The sequence below is a fragment of the Physella acuta genome, unplaced genomic scaffold, assembly GCF_028476545.2.
Source record: "Physella acuta isolate Inbredline_101_S28 unplaced genomic scaffold, ASM2847654v3 ptg002332l, whole genome shotgun sequence".
NCBI lineage: Eukaryota > Metazoa > Mollusca > Gastropoda > Physidae > Physella > Physella acuta.
The window spans coordinates 91,178-112,494 of record NW_026733827.1 but is presented as its reverse complement, the minus strand read 5'-3'; the positions used below and the strand labels follow the sequence as shown (position 1 = coordinate 112,494).

The 21,317-nt window shown below is 37.5% G+C and overlaps 2 protein-coding genes across 3 annotated transcripts in view; one reads left to right on the top strand and one right to left on the bottom strand.

The window, feature by feature from the left end:
* Positions 1-21,317, top strand: part of LOC131932967 (MAM and LDL-receptor class A domain-containing protein 2-like) — a 33,573-nt gene that overhangs the window by 7,838 nt on the left and 4,418 nt on the right. For both annotated transcript variants that reach the window (XM_059289847.1, XM_059289848.1), the window contains exons 2-5: positions 16,418-16,516; positions 17,740-17,904; positions 18,818-18,991; positions 20,842-20,997. In XM_059289847.1, coding sequence (XP_059145830.1) covers positions 16,435-16,516; positions 17,740-17,904; positions 18,818-18,991; positions 20,842-20,997 — 577 coding nt within the window. In that variant the 5' untranslated portion in view covers positions 16,418-16,434. The remainder of the gene's footprint in view (positions 1-16,417; positions 16,517-17,739; positions 17,905-18,817; positions 18,992-20,841; positions 20,998-21,317) is intronic.
* Positions 12,845-13,933, bottom strand: LOC131932970 (uncharacterized; the record flags this gene model as incomplete). Its single annotated transcript, XM_059289850.1, has 1 exon — positions 12,845-13,933. A coding segment is annotated over one exon (1,023 nt), but the record flags the coding sequence as incomplete, so codon positions are not given.

Here is a 21,317-nt window from a genome sequence, read left to right as displayed (position 1 = left end):
AGCCGTATCGTGATAGTTCAATCAGCGTAAAACCACCGATCCGGACTTAAGTCACAAAGTCGACCGTATCGACGTATAGATCTTGCCATTCACACCCTCAACGACCCCCTTACACACGGGCTGTCAACTAAAATCCTCCCCACTCGCCACGTTAATCACGCGAATACCGCGCGTCTATGCACGACTAATAACATCGTTGAAATAATTCGCCAACCGTTTTCAATCATTAGAAAAAATTGTATGGTTATAACCGTTATATGAAATAAGAAAATCAAAAACTGTAACGGTCTGCGTTCTGGCACGTCTTGAAGCTAGTCAAGCATGTGAATCTTTAAAAAAATCTAGACAGGTAAAGTGACGTTTAAAATAACTTACACAGTCTGAATCTCGAATCTTCCCTCCAATTTTTCCCGCGCGTTTAACTTCCGTTCTGGGTTTCTTTCAGACATTTTTCTTCGATTGCGAGAGGGGGGGGGGGGGGTGAAATTGCCAGTGGTGGAATCTTTAAGCTATATATTTTCTATATAATACATTTGATTTTTTAATTAGTTTTTTATTACCCAATCCTTTTCCTTACTCTGTGTAGGGAAAAGGATTGGGTGGGTGGGGGGGGGGGGGGGAGTTGGCAGTGGGCGTGCTCTGGATGAGGGGTGCATCAACTTTCCCGGAGAGAAAAGCACTGCCCCCACTAGCTCCACCTATAGCGACGCCATTTGAACACTTGTCTGTTTTTTTTTTGTTCTAATTTAAAATAGGCCATAAGCTACCAGCCACAAGCACGCTGTGTATAGTGTCACAGTGTAAATCACTTCCTGGTCTATTAAAACCCAGTGGCTAAGACGTAATGTCTATTTTACATCTTTTCACGCCGAACACCTAATTTTTAACAAAAATTAAGAACGAAAAAACAAAAAAAGCTACTACCAATGACTAGTAGAAAATGGGAAGTCGGCCTTTTAGATGACGGCCTTTTTTTCCTATCGGCCTTTTGTCAATATCGGCCTTTTGTCAATGTCGGCATTTTATCCAGATCCCAGGTCCAATAAGTGAAAGACGACGGGGTATTTGGGGGTGGGGGGAGCTGTTAATATCGTCTAAAGTATTTCTACTTCTTTAGGTAGACTTCACGTTTTCGTACACATAGTGTTGAAAACAGTGTTTTTTTCAAAAAGATTTATCATAAAATAAACAACGATTTACGTTTTCTTTGAAAATAATTTTTCCACGATATTTTCCGCTTGAATTCCCGGTAACCACTGAGGAGATAGAGGGGTTGGGGGGGGGGGGGGGGATGGGTTAAGGAGATTTCCTGTTTAGCGATGCGCAACAATCCTCGATACGACCCCTTACACTCTAAACCTTGCCTAAACACCTATTCTTATTCGAATCTTAACTTAAACCAGAACACAGCCTTAAACCGCGAATGTGAAATAAAATTATCGTTCTTATTTTAGACACCAGTTAGGATGGGGCGGGGGGGGGGGGGGGGTAGGTCTTCTTGATATACAGATTGTAGCCTTGAAACATCCGGTAGGAAGTGGTCGTACAATAGCGACGTCGCGGTTTATTTACGACTTGTAACTCCACCCCCCTCCTCCCCACTCCCCGTCATAACTAAAAAAAATTTTCACAAGTCTTTTAAAAATGCGAAATGAAAACAAAATTTCTAAAAAAAAATATTTAAAAATTCAAAATTGACGTCAACCCCCCCTACTTGTCACACATCGTCATTAAAGTCCAACCCCGTCCCCTCCCCCTGTTAGCTAATTGACCCCTGCATTAGCTACATTAAAAAAAGTCATCAATTTAATTTTTAAGAAAAGTAAATTGAAACAAGAAAAGAACATCTATTTCTAAAGGGAAAACCAAGTTCTCCCCTCATTCGTATTGCTAATCCCCTTTATTTATTCGTTGAATTCCCGGTAACCATTGATGAGATGGGGGGAGGGGGGTGGGGGGGGGGGGGGGGTTAAGGAGATTCCCTGTGTAGCGATGCGCAACAATCCTCGATACGACCCCTTACACTCTAAACCTTATCTAAACAGCTATTCTTATTCGAATCTTATCCTAAACCAGAACACAGCCTTATATCGCGAATGTGAAATAAAGTATCGTTCCGACTTCAGACGCCAGTTAGGATGGCGCGGGGGGGGGGGGGTGTTAGGTCTTATTGATATACAGATTGTAGCCTTGAAACATCCGGTAGGAAGTGGTCGTACAATAGCGACGTCGCGGTTTATTTACGACTTGTAACTCCACCCCCCTCCTCCCCACTCCCCGTCATAATTTGAAAAAAAAATTACAAGTCTTTTAAAAATGCGAAATGAAAACAAAATTTCTAAAAAAATATATATATTTAAAAATTCAAAATTCACGTCACATTTTCTGATCCCCCCCCCCTGCCCCCCCACTCGTCACACAACGTCAATAGTCCAGCCCCGTCTCTCCCCCTGTAAGCAATTTGACCCCTGCATTAGCTACATTAAAAAAAAGTCATCAATTTAATTTTTAAGAAATGTAAATTGAAACAAGAAAGGAACATCTCATATTTCTAACGGGAAAAATGAGTTCTCCCCTCATTCGTATTGGTAATCCCCTTTATTTATTCGTTGAATTCCCGATAACCATTGATGAGATGGGGGGAGGGGGTGGGAGTGGGGTGGGGGAGGTGAGGGGTTGGGGGAGGGTAGATTCCCTGTGTAGCGATGCGCAACAATCCTCGATACGACCACTTACACTCTAAACTTCTAAACCTTACCTAACAACCTATTCTTATTCGAATCTTATCTTAAACCAGAGAACAACCCTATCCGCGAATGTGAAATAAAAATATCGTTCTTAGTTTAGACACCAGTTAGAATGGGGAGGAGAGGTAGGTCTTCTTGATAGTAGCCTTGAAACATCCGGTACGAAGTGGTCGTACAATAGCGATGTCATGGTTTATTGACGACTTTTAACTCCACCATCCCCCCCCCCCCCTCCGCACTCCCCGTCATAATTAAAAAAAAAATTACAAGGCTTTTAAAAATGCGAAACGAAAACTAAATTGCCAAAAAAAAAAATGATTTTTAAAAATTCAAAAGTGTGACGTCACATTTTATATGAACCCCCCACCCCTACTCTTCCAACCCCGTCCCCACCCCCGTGTTATCACTGTGACCGATGACCTTTAGGGATGACCTCTAAGGGGAAAATTTCATGGAGGTTCGCTCGCGTTTTCCTAGAAAAGATATTTATGCATAAAAACAGATCAATAAATGTCCTTCGTCCAGACCGGAGTTATTGACTTAAGGGGAATAGGTATTTCAAGGTTTATCAAGTGAATTATCATCATACGCGTATTTCTGTTTATAAGTGTAAGGTAAGAATTAGATAAAACATTTACAGCCGTATATTATTTTTAATATAACAGTGTTCAAAATGTAACAATGTTATCTTATAGTTTCGGTACGGAATCGCCGGAGGGTCAATGTAGAGCGTGTCGTGGATTATTTTCGATATCTATATCGATATTATGGTTGAGGTTAAGGTCAGAGGTTAAGGTCAAGGATGGGTCATATTTAGGGTTAGGAATTGAGTTAATGGAGGGGTTAGGGTTAAAGCTTAGTTAGGAACAGGATTAAGGTAGATATATTAGTAAATAATAGCCTGGAATTCGAACTTTTTATATTTTTTAAAACTCCGTTTAGTTTCGGTATAACAGCGAATATTGATCGGGTGATTTTTTTTTCAGCAGACATAAACACAGTGTGTATGTGTGCTGGTATGTGTACGTGTATGTTGTATTGGTGTGTGTGCGTGTTTCTGTTTGTATGTGTACCCTTTGATGACTATGTCTGTGTGTGTTTGTATGTGTGTTTATGTTACTGTGCGTCAGTGTGTATGTTATTGTGTGTCTGTGTGTATGTTATTGTGTGTGTGTGTGTGAGTTAGTGTATATGGAGGATTTGGTTGAAGTAGGCCTATATGTTTGGGCATGCAGGTTGTTGGTGTGTGTGTGTGTGTGTGTGCGTTTCGTATTGGTTTGTGCGTGTTTATGTTTGTATTAGCTAATTTGTATCTTTTGATGACTATGTCTGTGTGTCTTTGTATGTGTGTTTATGTTACCGTGCGTCTGTGTGTATGCTATTGTGTGTCTGTGTGTATGTTATTGTGTGTCTGTGTGCATGTTATTGTGTGTGTGTGTGCATGTTATTGTGTGTGTGTGTATGATAGACTAAGTTGAAGTAGCCCTGTACTTTGGCCATGCAGGTTGTTGGTGTGTGTGTGTGTGTGTGTGTTTTGTTTTGTGCTTGTTTATGTTTGTATATGCTAATTTGTATCCTTTTATGACTGTCTCTGTGTGTCTTTGTAAGTGTTTATGTTATTGTGCGTCTGTGTGTGTGTGTTATTGTGTGTCTGTGTGTATGTTATTGTGTGCCTGTGTGTATGTTATTGTGCGTCTGTGTGTATATTATTGTGTGTCTGTGTGTATGTTTGTTGTGTGTCTGTGTGTATGCTATTGTGTGTGTGTATATCGAGGACTTGGTTGAGTAGGCCTATACGTTAGGGCAGGTAGGTTGTAAACGACACAACACACTTAATCATATAAAGTTACAAGCGAAGCTTTTGTGTAGAACAGGGGTCTCCAAACTTTTCAGTCCGAGGGCCGCATTAGCTATCAATTTTCAGTTCGGGGGCCAGTTTCTTCCAGGCATGTCTTTGATTTTCTGGGCAAAGTTCCTCAGCCATTACCAACACACGTTTTTTTCCGTGGACAAAAAGATCTCTGCGGGCCGGATAAGAGGACCTCGCGGGCCGGATGCGGCCCGCGGGCCGTAGTTTGGAGACCCCTGGTGTAGAACATGTCAAGCGGAAGCCTATTACCTTAACGCAGGTGTCTATAATAGACTAAGCTATCATGTAGGTGTCATTTGTAGAGGTTTGTGAGACCATAAAGAAGTTGTTATTTATAGACATCGACAATTAAAGCTATAGGACGGCGTGGTCAAATCCTAGAGCGTTTGACTATAGGGCTTGTAAGTCTACGGTCTCGAAATTTACTAGCTGGCAAGTACGTGAACGAGAAGTTGTGACCTACTTACAAGCCCTATTATCCCAAATGTCTTGATTTCGAGGTTATGTTCGGGCGAAGACTGTAGGATATCCAGCTGTGAGGGGTACCTGACTTACGTTGGGGGAAAGTAAAGGCAGTTGGGCTCAGAGGCGTAGCGAACCTTCCTGGCGCCCGGGGACAAACTTTTCGATTAGCACCTCCCCCCCCCTCAAGATTTCGATTTGCACCCCCCCTCAAACTTTTGATTTATTTTTCCAACCCATTTTAACGCCCCCTAAGGTCGGCGCCCGGGGAAATATGTCCCCCCACTCCTCGCTACGCTACTGGTTGTGCTTATTGCTGACCACACCATTCCTTCTTATGGCGAGGTCAAGAAACATATGAACATATCCGAATGAATCGCTAGGCCTAAAGACGAATTGTACTTTAAAAACACTTAAATGTTCCCTGACAAGACGAACCATGCATTAACAGATTTAATCAATGTGGGTTTTATTTTACAAATCGCACCTAAGCTATAAGTGTTGTTTTTTTTAAAGCATGCTACCCAATGAGATAGACGCAACGTGACGTAGTATAGAATAATCCAGTTATCTCACTAAAACTCGCTAGTCACGTGATATGTTTCCCGGGCTATTTCGTGGGAGGCGCTTCTTCCTTCTCTAAGTAAGGCGAGTAGGTAGCTCAATCCAGAGAGAAAGAAAAAAAAACAGCTGGAGGGGATGCTGGGATGTGTATGTTCCTAATTGTCATCAGGTTAGGAACGGTGCTTTATAATAAACAACTTGTACGCTAGATAATGTATGCTGTGTGGATGTGTGAGTGTGTGTGGGATTGTGTGTAATTGTGTGAGTACTTGAGCGTGACTGTGTGTGTGTGTGATATTGTGTGTGCATGTGTTACCGTGTGTGTGATTGTGTGTGTGTACATGCGTTTAACTGCTCGTGACTGTGTGTGCGATTATGTGTATGAATGGTACTGTGTGTGAGTGATAGTGTATGTATGTGTGTGTGATTGTGTGTGTTACTTGTGTGCTTGTGTGTGACTATGTGTGATTATGTGTGTGACTGTTATTTTTGTGTCCGAATGTAAATATGTGATTGTGTGTGTATGTATCTGTGTATGATTATGTGTATGTATGTCTACAAATCTTCATGCTTGAAAGTGTATTTTTCTATTAACAACCCTCCCGCACGCTTCTTAATGTTCGTTGTGTGTGTGATTGTGTGTCTATGTGGGTATGATTTTGTATGTATGTGGGTATGATTGTGTATGTATGTGTGTATGATTGGGTGTGCATGTGAGTATGATTGTGTGTGTATGTGGATATGATTGTGTATGTATGTGGGTGTGATTGTGTGTATGTGGGTATGATTGTGTATGTATGTGGGTATTATTCTGTGTGTATGTGGGTATGATTGTGCATGTATGTGGGTATGATTGAGTATGATTGGATGTGCATGTGGGTATGCTTGTGTATGTATGTGGGTATGATTGTGTATGTATATGGGTATGATTGTGTATGTATGTGGGTATGATTGTGTATGTATGTGGGTATGATTGTGTGTGTATGTGGGTATGATTTTGTATGTTTGTGTGTATCATTGTGTGTGTCTTGTGTATGTGTGTGTGGCAGGATAATTGTTTTTTTTTTTAATTCTAAAAAACTACGAATCAATAACAGGTATGTGAGTGTATGTGTATGTGTGTGGAAAGGGGGTGGGGGCACTGGGGCCAAGACACATACAGTATTTCGTGTAATTTTACTACAGACAAGAACAAGGACTGTAAAATATATTTCAATAGGGAAAAAAACCGACCTGTGTTTAAAAAATCATCAATTTAAATTTTAAGAAAAGTAAATTAAAACGAGAAAAGAACATCTCATATTTCTAAAGGTACAGCTAAAAAACCTCTGTTTGTTTCCCCTGCAATAACTACATTAAATAAACCGGGAGTGATCTCCCCTAAACTTTCTCGAATATTCTTATATAACTTGGAATATAGACATGATTTTTAATTACTTAAACTTTTAAAAATAGAATAGAATCTCACAGAAAAAAGAATTGCGCACCAAGCGAACGCCAAAACAAAAAGTGCATAATAGTGCGCAATATTATTAGTACTTTATAAATTTACATCCGTTTTTTGAGATATCGGAAATAACTTAAATTAGTACTTCCGGTCAACGGAAATTACTCAAAATTTGAAAGGAGGTAGAGATTTAGATCTTTTACTTACATGTGAAATTTTATTTATCTATCCTACTCAAGTTATAGGCTTTTGAAAAATTCAAAGTAGAAAAAGTTCCGCTTCCGGTTATCGGAAATCGCTCAAAAGTTGATACGGATCTACGATGTCGATAAAATACTTATATATGAAATTTCATCAACCTAGCTGTAACCGTACTCAAGTTATCGTGTTTACACACAGACACACAGACACACACACACAGACATACGGACAAGATTGCAAAATTATGTTTTTTTCCGTATCAGTAAGGTGTAAAACGTCGAGATTTGTAAAAATCTCGATTTTTTTTTTGCACGTTTACAAGACTTTCTCTATACTTCGTATATACGAGAAAGTAAAAAAGTCATCATTTTAATTTTAACAAAAGTAAATTTAAATGAGAAAAGATTATCTCATATTTCTAAAAGAAAAACTAAGTTCTCCCCTCCTTCGTATTTGTAATCACCTTTATTTATACCTTTTCTTCACTAGCGAGATAGACTTGTTGGTTATGGGAAAGTTTACACTAATCCACGTTATATTTCGGTTTCGATGAAACTGTAGGTAAAAGAAAAGAAAAGGACAACAGGATTTTTTACGTTTAAAGTCCTACAACCGTTGATTTTTTAATCACCTTTATTTATACCTTTTCTTCACTAGCGAGATAGACTTGTTGGTTATGGGAAAGTTTACACTAACCCACCGTTACCCACGTCATATTTCGGTTTCGATGAAACAGTAGGTAAAAAAAGAAAAGAAAGGAACAACAGGATTTTTTTTACGTTTCAAGTTCTACAACCGTTGATTTGATTTATATGCATCTGTTGTTTTTATTACCTCCCCTACATACAAAAATAGCAACTTAGAAAAACCCATGCTAATTTTCGAAAAAAAAAAGGTTATCGGGATTTCGAGGTAAAGCGTGAATAATAAAAGCAGGTATCCTTATCTAGTAGCACCCGTTATATATGTCTATGTTCGTATCCTGGGCACGTAAGTAAAACAAATAGACTAATTTGAAACATTCATAATTAGTTGTGATACCAATCTAAAGTTTGATTTTTAACGGTGTATATTGATCTCATGGGCAAACTTGGTTCATCATAATTCAGCAAGATCTTTTTTTAGGCTAGACTAAAGGAAAACCAGGTTCATGACGGCAAAAATATACCTTTCATACGTCGTCAGTATATATCAACACCTGCCATAGTCAAGTTCTTGCCTTTTAGCCCTAAGCCTATGTTATCCCTATAGCAATAATGTTTATTCTAAAGTTTGCTTTAAACTCTCATATACTTTTCCTAAGAAATTTTGTCACTGGAACTTTCTCCCGTAGGGTCATTTGTCATTGTATATATTGTCCTGATATATTTTGTCCGGATATATTGTGTCCTGAAATATATTGTCTGAGATAAATTGTCCTGAGATAAAATGTCCCGACATGAATTGTTCTGAAACCATTTGTCCTGACTTCATTTGTCCAGATATTACTTGTTCTTAAGATCAATTGTCCTAAAATATTTTGTCTTGAGATTATTTGTCCCACTAGGATGTAGTCCTATATTCCCACTAGGACATAGGACTGTCGTCTTACTAGGATATAGTCCTGTCATCCCACTAGGACATAGTCCTGTCGTCCAATTAATTCACTAGGACATAGGTCTGGCGCCCCACTAGCAACTGAGCGAGTTTCACCAGCTGTCTCTAATGACAGCCATCTCTTCTGTCAAATCTCCAGGCTTTTCTTGGCCTAACCTGTAGATTTCAGCTGAAGTTTCTGGCCATCGACTATTTTCATTTGTTTCAAGTGATTTTCTTTCATTTTGTTTTTGAAGATTGTTTTCATTTATTTTAGGAGGATTTTCTTTTATTTATTTTGGAAGATTCCTTTTATTTATTTTGGAAGATTTCTTTTATTTGTTTTTGGAGGATTTTCTTCCATTAGTATTGGAATATTTTATTTTTCGCACCGACCAGTAGCTTGTTTTGACGTATATCTTTTTTTATTGACAGCGTTAGTCTAGTTACTAATATCTTCTGAAGAATGTGTATTATATTTTGGTTTGATACTGTGTTTCACGATATCTCTGCTCCTTAAAGTAAACGTACTTTTATGATGGTTACTAAATTCAAAGAAAAATATTTACACAAATATGAACTGTTACCCTTTGTGTTGATCAACAATAAAAAATTCATGGTACACTTATGCTTAGATAAAACCTATAAAAAAAACTTAAATGGAAAAATTCACTCCATTCAAGTATTACAACCTTGAAAAGATTGTTATAAATTGAACCCTGAAGTCAATATTACACAGTGAGATAACAATCTAATCTAATTTTTATCTCTTTTTTTTTACGTTGTGCAAATATTTTTTTAACATAATAATGGGCACATTATAATGGACCCTGTGCTCAATGCCAGCGGGCTACAAGGTTATGGTATACGAGCCGGCCCGCGGCATAAAATACGCCGCTATTTAGTTGTTTTTTTTCTACTTTTCAGTAATTCATAATTTGTGAATTCGACAGTACCAACGCTGCCACTGAAAATATTTCTTTAAAACGCTATAAGTAGCTCGTTAAGGACCATAACCCCCCCCCCCCTTCCTCCCCCCACGTTTAAAATCGTTGGCTCAGCTTGTAAACATTTAGAGTTAACACAGCTCACTAAAACCATATAGGGATGGGGAGGTAGGGAGCGCTTTTACAGCTTGTTTTCTAGCGGCTCCCAGAAGAGAATTATATATATAGATAAAAGTTATACCTGCACCATTCTTAGAATAGAAGTATAAGGGCTGTGGCGTACAAGATTATGGAATATAAAAAGTTATACCTGCACCATACTTAGAATAGAAGTATAAGGGATGTGTCGTAGAAGATCATGGAATATAAAAGTTATAACTGATGGATTCTTAGAGTAGAAGTATAAGGGCTGTGGCGTACAAGATTATGGAATATAAAAGTTATAACTGAACGATTCTTAGAGTAGAAGTATAAGGGATGTGTCGTAGAAGATCATGGAATATAAAAGTTATACCTGCACCATTCTTAGAATAGAAGTATAAGGGATGTGTCGTAGAAGATCATGGAATATAAAAGTCATACCTGATCGATTTGTAGAATAGAAAGTAGATTTATAAGAGCCGTGGGCTACAAGAGTCAGTCTCTTCAAGAATTTTTTTCTCCGGGGTGGCACTTGATATTTTCGGGGAGGGTGGGGGGGGGGGGGGACGTCGGGACAACAGTTTCCGGGGGAAGGGGAGCGGACACTAGTAAAAGTATATGTTTTCTATATAAATTCCGTGGAAGAAACACTGTTGAATAGTGCCCAGCCCCCCCCCCCCCTTTTACCGAAGAAATTATGTCATAGATTAATACAGAAAGTATATTCATGACAAGTTTCTGTCACTTCACTTCTAATCACAATAACAAAAAGCCGTGACGAAGTTTTTACAGTTCACAAATTTCATGTTTCTATAAAAAACATGACTATTTCCTGACGTATGTACGTTTCGGTCTGTTCAAGACTACTCCATGACATTTCACAGGGACAAGTTTTTTTTTTTCTCTTATAAGCCAAGTCTTTATGGGTGAGATACATCGAAACTTGACATGTCTATATGTTCTATAGAATTCACGTCTGAATGCAAATAGAAGATATGTGAATGGGGATAGGGATAGAGACCGCCTGCTATAGACATGCACTGGCAAGCTGACACTGTAAAAATGGGATTGGCTTTCACGACAATGAAAATGGACGACTTTTTAAAAGAAAACCGAAACTGTTTTGATCCTAATTCTCTTAGTCCTACCCCCACCTTAACCCACCCCTACAACCCCTTACCCCTACCTCTTCTTACCCCTACCCCCACCTTAATCTACCTCTACCCCCACCTTAACCCACCCCTACAACCCCTTACCCCTACCTCCTCTTACCCCTACCCCTACCCCCACCATAACCCACCCCTATAAACCCCTTACCCCTACCCCCACCATAACCCACCCCTATAAACCCCTTACCCCTACCCCCACCATAACCCACCCCTATAAACCCCTTACCCCTACCTCCTTTTACCCCTACCCCCACCTTAAGCCACCCCTACAACCCCTTACCCCTACCTCCTCTTACCCCTACCCCCACCATAACCCACCCCTACAACCCCTTACCCCTACCCCCACCATAACCCTCTCTCCAGGAAGTAAGTTGTGTCTTTAACATGGAATTCCAGTGGCTTTTTCTTCACTAATTAACTGTAATTAATCAACTTTTATCAGATTCTGATCGTCCGTTTTCTGAAAAACAAATATTCTGAAAAAAAAATGCAATACTACTACCAGAATATTTGCACCGATGATTGGCGAATCAATTAATTTATTGCTAAAGATTACGAGCAGAGTTTCTTTCAGGCATCTCTTCGGGGGGGGGGGGGGGGCGAACGAAATGAAATTTATATAATTTATATAGAAAATATATACTTTTAACAGTGTCCGCCCCCCCCCCCGAAGAAAGTCTACCGCCCCCCCCCCCGAAAATTTCAAGTGCCCCCCCCCCCCCACCCCCTCCGAAGACAGTCTACCGACCCCCCCCCCCCCTCCGAAAATTTCAAGTGCCCCCCCCCCCCCCCCCCCGGAGAAAAAAGTCTGGAAGAAGCACTGATTACGAGCGGTTATAAGAAATGAGTTTTCGTGTCAAAATCTTAAACGTTAGATCCCTTCTCAATAGGTGAATAGAATTGTATTTTTACCTTATCGTAAAGTTCAATTACAACTAGTTTTGAGCGTACCCACACAAGATCCCACACCTTAAGCGTATAATACCCTAAGGCTTATACAGGATTAGGTAGTAAGCAGAAGCTTAATTTAAGGACATATTTTTTCAATGATAAAGTTGGATGAAAAAAAGGTTTTAACTGTATTCAATGCTTCTTGAAGTGTAGGTAAGATTTTGTTTATTTAAATCTTTATTTTTAAGAAAAAAAACACCAAGTTTTTGGGAGGTTTTAAAGTACGAATTGTAAATCTAAATATCTAAATATTAAAAATCTCTCAGGTATTTACAAAAAAATAAATAAATTAATTAAAAAATAAATAAATTTGGAGATGAAAGTGACGTCATAAAGGTAAGCCCGGGATCATAACAAGGGCTACTGCACGTTTAGCGGAGCGGTGTGGTCGGGAGTACGACAGGAAACCCGAAACTCTCGAGTAAAATTCCCAACTCGAAGTAGACTCTCGATAATTTTTTTTTAAATAAATTTTTTTTTTTTTTTTTTTTTTTTTTTTTTTTTTTTTTTTTTTTTTTTGACAGGTAATTTTGATACATCCATTCCAAGGAGTGTCAAGGTTTTTATTACTAAGAAACTAATAAACTTTCAGTTTATAAGATCTATGTGCATTCATTCTATAATTTTTCTTTAAATGTCTGCAGTATGAAACTTTGTCAAATGTTCTAAAATATTAAATAAGGATTAATAAATTTACTCTAAGACTGGGGGAACTGTGAGTTAGATAATTCAGCTAACAGAGAAGTAAGTAAAGTATTAAAATGTGATCATGTTAAAAGGAAGACTTTTTTTTGTATGTATATTTATTGAATAAAAACAATTTCTGCCAACAGGTGTTATTGGTCCATGTCTTCTTCTCCAGAGCTTTCAATTTCAAAAGGTTCCATTTTATCCTGACCATTTTCCTCTGGTTCTGGACCTAGTTCTTTCAATAGTTCATCCATATGTCCAAGTAATGCAGCGTCATCATATTTTATTTTAGCATAAACCTCTTTGCCTTTTTCCAAATAGTGTCTAGCATTACTGTAATATTCTGTTCCTTGCAGATAATTAGCCCATCCTATCAGGTACCACACATCTGGTACTTCATCATCTTCATCAAGCAATGTTTCTAGGACATCTGTAGCCAACTCATACTCTTCAACTTCAATAAGAATTTTACCACACTGTAGCCTTGTACTGAAGGATAGAGGACACAGTTCAACAGGATCAAAATCTTCATCATTTACAGCATCAGTATCTGCTTTCAAAAATTTAGGAAGCCACAGGGATACACTTTTCTTCATAACTTCTTTTGCTTCTTCTTTTTCATCCTTTGACAAAAGATAATTTGCTTTGAGCTGGAGAGCTTCTGGGCTATCTGGATCAGAGGCCAAAGCTTTTTCAACAAAGTCTTTACATTTTTCTTCCGCAGAATCATCAAAACAACAATCAGTAAGGTAAATTTCTGCTATTGCACAATAAGCACTTGCGATATCTTTGTCACTTGCCGGTCTGGTATCAGCACAAACAGCTGCAGCCTCTTCAGCAGCTTTCTTATCTTTTTCTTGGATCATAATTTCAATTCCTTTTTTATAGCAATCAACTGCATTAGATCCCTCCATCAGTTGACCCATGGTCATGTATTTTGAAAACCCGGAGTTAGGAGAAAGTTCTATTGCTCGACCAAGACAATGTTTTGCTGCTTCCAGATTTCCAAGTTCAATGAGCAATGAAGCAGAAGTTTCTAATGCCCTAAGATTGTCAGGCTCTTGCTCTAATGCACGTTGACAAAATTTCTGAGCTAGTTCATAGTTGAATTCATCAATTAGCTGTTCTGCCTTACTAATTAATTTGTCTACTGAATGCAGGTCAGAATTTTAAATAAAAAAGGATGAACACAGCTTAATCTAGGACGCCAAGCTCGAAACACTTTCTTAAATACTGCATGCTTTAAATGCCAAATTTTATATTTAAAATTCTAAGCTGTTTATAAAGGTTTTTAAAGTTAGGAAAGATATTAACTAAGTCCGAAAATGTCTTTGTACTTTAAAAAGCAATCAAAGAACAAATTACTTCATTACTTTCAGACTGAATTTGACATCTTACAAATGGGATAAAAATAAAGTTTAATTGAAAGCTATATTTTTTTTTACTTAAAGCTAAATTACTTCCCATTGTTAAATGATTAATAACCAAGGGAAACAACATAACTTATTACTCAAAAGTAGTCAGCGATAGATATGAATTCCCTAATAATTTCAAAAAAGAAGAAATATTATATTTTATTATATTAAAGAGAAATATTATATATTTTATATATAGGTTGATAATTAGTTCACATTTTATAGATTTAAAGGTTATAATTTAATTTAATTTATTTAGGAAACCATTTTGTTAGGTAATCACGTTTTTTTTTTACAAATTAGAAATTTACATGTAATCAATACAAATGTTCAGTTTTAATTAAGAAATATTTTTGAAAAGATGTTCCAAATGGTTCCAAGCTTTTGTTACCAGAATGCATGTTTAAACCGATATTTAATTTTTTTATATTATTTGTGCAATACGTACTAAATTAGTACCGTTTTTTTTTTAAGGCAAGAAATAGGTTAACAAATAATTACTAGTATTATAATAAAATTATAGTAATTTAGCAAACACTTATTTTTAATTTAGATTAGTAGAGTCAGGGCGTTGTTGTGATTTGGGATGTTATGTCATTTAATATAATTACTATACTACGCTATACACCATTGATCACTATTGTGTATTTTTATCATGGAAAACAATTGTTCTGACTGTTATAGTTTTACTCTCCCTGGCCATTTCGGTTGACTTCAAGGGGAGGTTGAGGGCAGATTTTGAAAATATTTGAATTGCTAAAATAATACTAAACTGCTTTTCAACGGCTTATATTCGATACAAAAATATAAAAAATAAGGGTAATCGATGGTTCACAAAAGGCTTTAATTTTTACAAATATAACGATAATTTTATCGCTTGCCATAAGTTTTAAAATATTTTTCAACAATTTACTATGATTACATAGACTTTACATGCCTATTGTATTTCTATTGTAACTCTGTATCAGTTCTCACAAAGTTTCCCTTTCAAACCGGACGGTCTATGGGGCAAGTGAAGTAGAGTTCACTTGTTTCTGTGACCTCGGCTTTTGAAGAGATAGTGTAGTCAGCACTATGCCCAGCCGCCTTTACTTTCCCTAACGTGAGTTAGGTACCCATCAGAGTTGGGTGGACTCAGGGACGGTCTACTGACTTGAACCCGGATTCGATCTCGAGACTTACGGGTTAGCAGTCCCGCTCACGAGCCAATCATATAAATTGTGGTTATGTACTAAAGGGAACATGGCAAGGCCAACTAACTCCGTAAATGACATGTATGTTACATGTCTGAGGCAAAAAAAAAAATAATTAAAAAACCTCTTTCTCTAAATGTTAAACTTTGATACCAAGGATAAATTGTTTTACGTAGGCTTTTTACGTTTTAAATTGGATGCAATGTTTGCCATTTTATGTATGTAGGCCTACTACCATAAGAATATTCAAGAAAGTTTAGGGGAGTTCACATCTGCGATATGTGTTTGTGTTTGCACTGCGTTTTATTACTTACAAAATTTGTGAATACTTTAATTCTTATATAAATATATATATATATATATATATATATATATATATATATATATATATATATATATATATATATATATATAAATACAGGGGCGTAGCGAGCTGGTGGGGCGGGGGGTGCGGACCACACCGGGTGACACCATTTATATATATATATATATATATATATATATATATATATATATATATATATATATATATATATATATATATATATATACATATATATATATATATATACATATATATATATATATATATATATATATATATATATATATATATATATATATATATATATATATATATATATATATATATGCATATATATTACGTGGGCAGACAGATATTTACGATAGCGGAGGAACCAAAATTTGCGAGTTTTCTTTATAATCATGATAGCATGCTGCATGATAGCAAAGGGTACATTAGTTGCCTGCAATATTGTTGTACACGACATGACAACGGATAATTGTTAAGTGTTCCCACAAGATTGTTAGTTCATAAAGTAAATAAAGGTTTTTATATTCTTTAAAAAAACAAACAACCGGTGTGAAATTTTCCCCTAAATAATAAAATTATGTTTATTTAAATTAAAAAATAAAATAAATGAATTAATCGTAATTGAGATTTGTAAAGAACTTTCTACTTACATGTGCGTAGATTTTTTATATTGCATATATTTAACCACAAACTTCTCTATTTTTTTAATAGGGTATCCTATTTTGATTATGACCAACGTGATTAAGCTAATTTGGATACTCAGCGTCCTGGCTGCATTTGTCCCAGAGGTGTCAAACACTAAACAACTGTGTGAGTACTTCATTAAGTACATTTTTTTTTTCGACTGAGCACACGAACATGACAACATTGATTTGACTAAATATGTTTAGAATAGCACAATAACAAGAAGCTGCCGTATCATGTACATGCGCATTACACAATCTTATTGTTAGTTTTGTTAACTAACTTTGTTTTTTCTAAACATCAGGACTGTAAGTTACAGAATGCATACATACATGCATATATATATATATATATATATATATATATATATATATATATACAATGCAACTCTTTTCCCGTTTCTGCCTAAGACAAGCGGTGCAGATGAAATAGAGTTCTTCTGTTTAAATAACCTTGGCATTCAGAAGGGGAAATTGTAGTCAACACTATTCGGCGTGGTCGAGTCGGTAAAGCTCATGGTTGCTAAACCGAAAAGTCTCGAGTTCGAACCCTCGGGCAGATGAGGCTCGTTAGCTGGGGACAGCCACTCTTCTAGGAGGGACAACTCCAAAATCAAACAACTGCTGCCTTGTAGTTTGTTCTTGGTTGGACAAAGGCTATGGAAGCAAATCCATAGCCTTTGTCAATGGCCTCAATGGCGCATAACCAGTTGACACGTAACGCTTAATTGTGTTGGAGGCGTGGTCGAGTCGGCAAAAAGCTCATGGTTGATACATTCGAACAAAGTCTCGAGTTCAAACCCACTGGCAGATAAATCTCGATCCCCTTCAACACTAATAATTAAGAACGAAGAAGAAGAAAAGACTATTCCTTACGTGAGTCGGGTACCCATCAGAGTTGGATGGATCAGGGATCCGAACTCAAGCCTTTTGGGTTAGAATTCGTAGTCTCTACCATTTGATAAAGCGAAAATTTTATAAGTGTATATGTACAAAGATGTATATGTATACATGTATATATATATACATATATATATATATTCGTATTTGTATATATATAATATATATATATATATATATATATATATATATATATATATATATATATATATATATATATATATATATATATATATATATACTTATTTAACCTGACTGTTTTACATATTATTATTTTCTATAATTTTTTCCTGATTACGTGGAAGGGGGGGGGGGGGGGAGAGAAGAGGTGGTTGAAACTACTTGCCACCCCCACATATTTTTCACTCAATTCGGACACACCCGTAAGCCTATCGATTAAATTTTAACAAATTCACACGATGACTCCCCCCCTCCCCCATACTCCCACAGCGTGTCCAGCGATCACCGAGAGCCCCAACACCTCGTACAAGTACATTCGGGACAACATCGTCAACTTCAGTTGTAGTGAGCAGGAAGGCTACAAGCTGTATGGCCCGCGTATACTCGTGTGTCTGAAGAGTGGGAAGTGGAACCACCAGCAACCGGTCTGTGTAAGTAAGTAACCCAATCGTGTCATCCAATAATGATTACATCTTGTGTAAGCACATCCGTCTGTATGTAAGCAAGATGTTTGTAAGTAAGTAGCCCAACCGTGCCATTCAATGACATGTAAGTGTTGTGTAAGCACATCCGTTTATTTACACAACATGTAAGTTAGTAACCCAACCGTGTTATTCAATGATAATTACGTGTTGTGTAAGCACATACGTCTGTATGTAAGCAACATGTGTGTACGTAAATTATATGTAACTTAGACTTAGCAAAATGAGTGGGTGGGGGGGGGGGGGAATTCCCGGGGGGGGGGGGGGACACACTGTTAAAAGTATATATTTTCTTTAAACATTCTATTTCGTTGGGGGGGGGGGGCGTTGACAATGAAGAATCTCTTGACATTCATTTTCCTACACCTTTTACTTTGTTCTTTTGTTCTGATGAAACAGAATTTGTAATAAAGTTCAAATCATTCGCTATGCCATTCACTCCTACTAGGGTAAAATTCGTTAACCAAAAATCTCCACAGTGCTGTTATAGGCTTTTTTTCCTTTCTATTTATTCCATGTTTAGCCCATATTTGTATCAATCTATTCGTTTTTTTAAATTTTTAAATGTTTTGTGGCACAGGTAAAGAAAGAGCAAAAAATGTAAATATGTATTTAAACCTAACCCTAACCCCCGTGTACACATATATATATATATATATATATATATATATATATATATATATATATATATATATATATATATATATATATATATATATATACAATTTTTTATATCACAGTCATCAGGACACACACACACCACACACACACATATATATATATACACATATATATATATATATATATATATATATATATATATATATATATATACATATATGGAATTATTTGTACCACTTCTTCAGAAGAAGGATGTCCACCGTTGCCGGAAATTGCCGGTCTCCAATACTCCTCCCATCCCATATATCCAAACGCTGTAATCACACTGACCTGTGGTGTCGGCTACATTCGGGAGGGGCCGCCTACTCTACTCTGCATTGGCGGCAGTTGGAATGACGTCATTCCCACGTGCGTAAAATGTGAGTAGTGAATATTTTTTAAATTTCTTACTTTGTGTTTTTTTTTTCATTATCTCATTATATATATAAACTAGACAACACACCTGCTCATCTAACTGTATTCGTGTAAAATAACGCAGCCGAAATAAAACGTATTACATTCTAACGCGCACTAAATTTAGACACACACACAGAGCTAAATGAATGAGCTCGTCTCTTTCTAAAACCACGGTATATTAAGGGATATTGGGATAAATTCCATGCCTAGCAACCTAATATCCTATACACTGAGTCAGGTACCTCCAAAAGCTGATTCGACTCAGTGCGTCATACAGTCGCTGAATCTACTTCTGAATTTTGGGCTATGTATTCGATAAATTAAGCCATGTACCGACCAAAAGCTGATTATGTTCAGGAATCTTATTTGGACTCTCGCTTGTAACGGACACCTATCTACCAGCCAGATAGATGGTGAACGCCCCCGGATTCTTTCTTGGGGTTATATGCAAATGACCTAAAGCCTAAATGAATGAACACTAACTCAACAACACACTAGGGCTCGATTTCGATGTCTAGGGAAAACTAGTGAAACTATTGAAGTTAACAACTCATTCAATCTGCATACAACCTTTAATAAGCGAACACAGTTGTGGTAGAACACAAGGTTAAACAAGATAAAATATTTAGTTTAGAAAATAACAAAACCCAACTTACAAAGCGTAAGAAAAAATACTATCACAGATTCTAACACTGTATAAAAATAGCCACAGGTCACATAACACTGCTATAGCATCAAGAATCACTTGGCGACAAGTAATATAATATTAGAACACTTAAACAACTTAGGAATGCATAGCACACTCAGGACTTAAGCTCTCTCACGTTCAAATGGTCAGAATCTATTGCCGGACAAAATGGACGGCCTGGTCAAGATGGACTGCCTCGTGCTGCCTGTGGGCGATCTAGTTATAGACTTAGGCAACAGGGGAGGTTACCCTTAACTCATGTGGCCATTGGTTGGGGTGGTCACCTGGTCTGAATCAATCAATCAGATCTTGATGGAAAATTTCTAAGTCTTAGACACTCTTAATAAGACAGTGGAAAAAACCCGGTTGTTGCACCATCAATCCATATATGGTATTAATACAATGTCAAACTAAAACATTATTAGACCTAAGTAGGTCACACGCTAAACTCATGACTTTGGTCTAGCTATCCCATAAGTTGAGCCAGGCACCATCAACAAGCTGATTGAACTCAGGGACCTTATACGAACTCTCGCTAAAATCATGACTTTGGTCTAGCTATCGCATAAGTTGAGCAAGGTACCCTCAACAAGCTGATTGAACTCAGGGACTTTATACGAACTCTCGCTAAAATCATGACTTTGGTCTAGCTATCGCATAAGTTGAGCAAGGTACCCTCAACAAGCTGATTGAACTCAGGGACTTTATACGAACTCTCGCTAAACTCATGACTTTGGTCTAGCTATCCCATAAGTTGAGCCAGGCACCATCAACAAGCTGATTGAACTCAGGGACCTTATACGAACTCTCGCTAAACTCATGACTTTGGTCTAGCTATCCCATAAGTTGAGCAAGGTACCATCAACAAGCTGATTGAACTCAGGGACTTTATACGAACTCTCGCTAAACTCATGACTTTGGTCTAGCTATCCCATAAGTTGAGCCAGGCACCATCAACAAGTTGATTGAACTCAGGGACTTTATACGAACTCTCACTTAATGCATGACTTTGGACTAGTTTTCTCATCCTAATTTTAGTATATACATTTTTTCCCTATCTCAGTCGTTACTTCACATTTTAATTGATTTACTCACGCTCTCTCTCCCTCTCTCACGCCTGTGTAGTTGAGAATGAGGAAACCACATGTGACTTTGAGGAGCGGGACCAGTGTGGGTGGAGTCAGGACAATCAGGACAAGCTGGTCTGGATGTTGTGGTCTGGTCCCACGAGAACCAACATGACAGGACCCCAAGCTGACCACACCCTGAACGACACCTCAGGTTAGTCTATTTTTAGTTATTTTTTCTTACTACAACATCCCCAGTATTGTGACACATGTTGTTGAATTCAGCGATTAACGTCAGCTATTATAGAGTTCATATCGTCGTGTGGTTCCAGTGTTTCTTCTAGACTTTTTTCTCCGTAGGGGGGTTGGCACTTGATATTTTCTGGGGGGGGGGGGGAAGGAGGGGGGCGGACTAAATTTTCCGGGGGCGCGGACACTGGTAAAGGTATATATTTTCTTTATAAATTTCCATTTCGTTCGGGCGGGGGCGGGGGGGGGGGGCGGTAGACTTTTCTCGGTGAGAGCCCCTCCGAA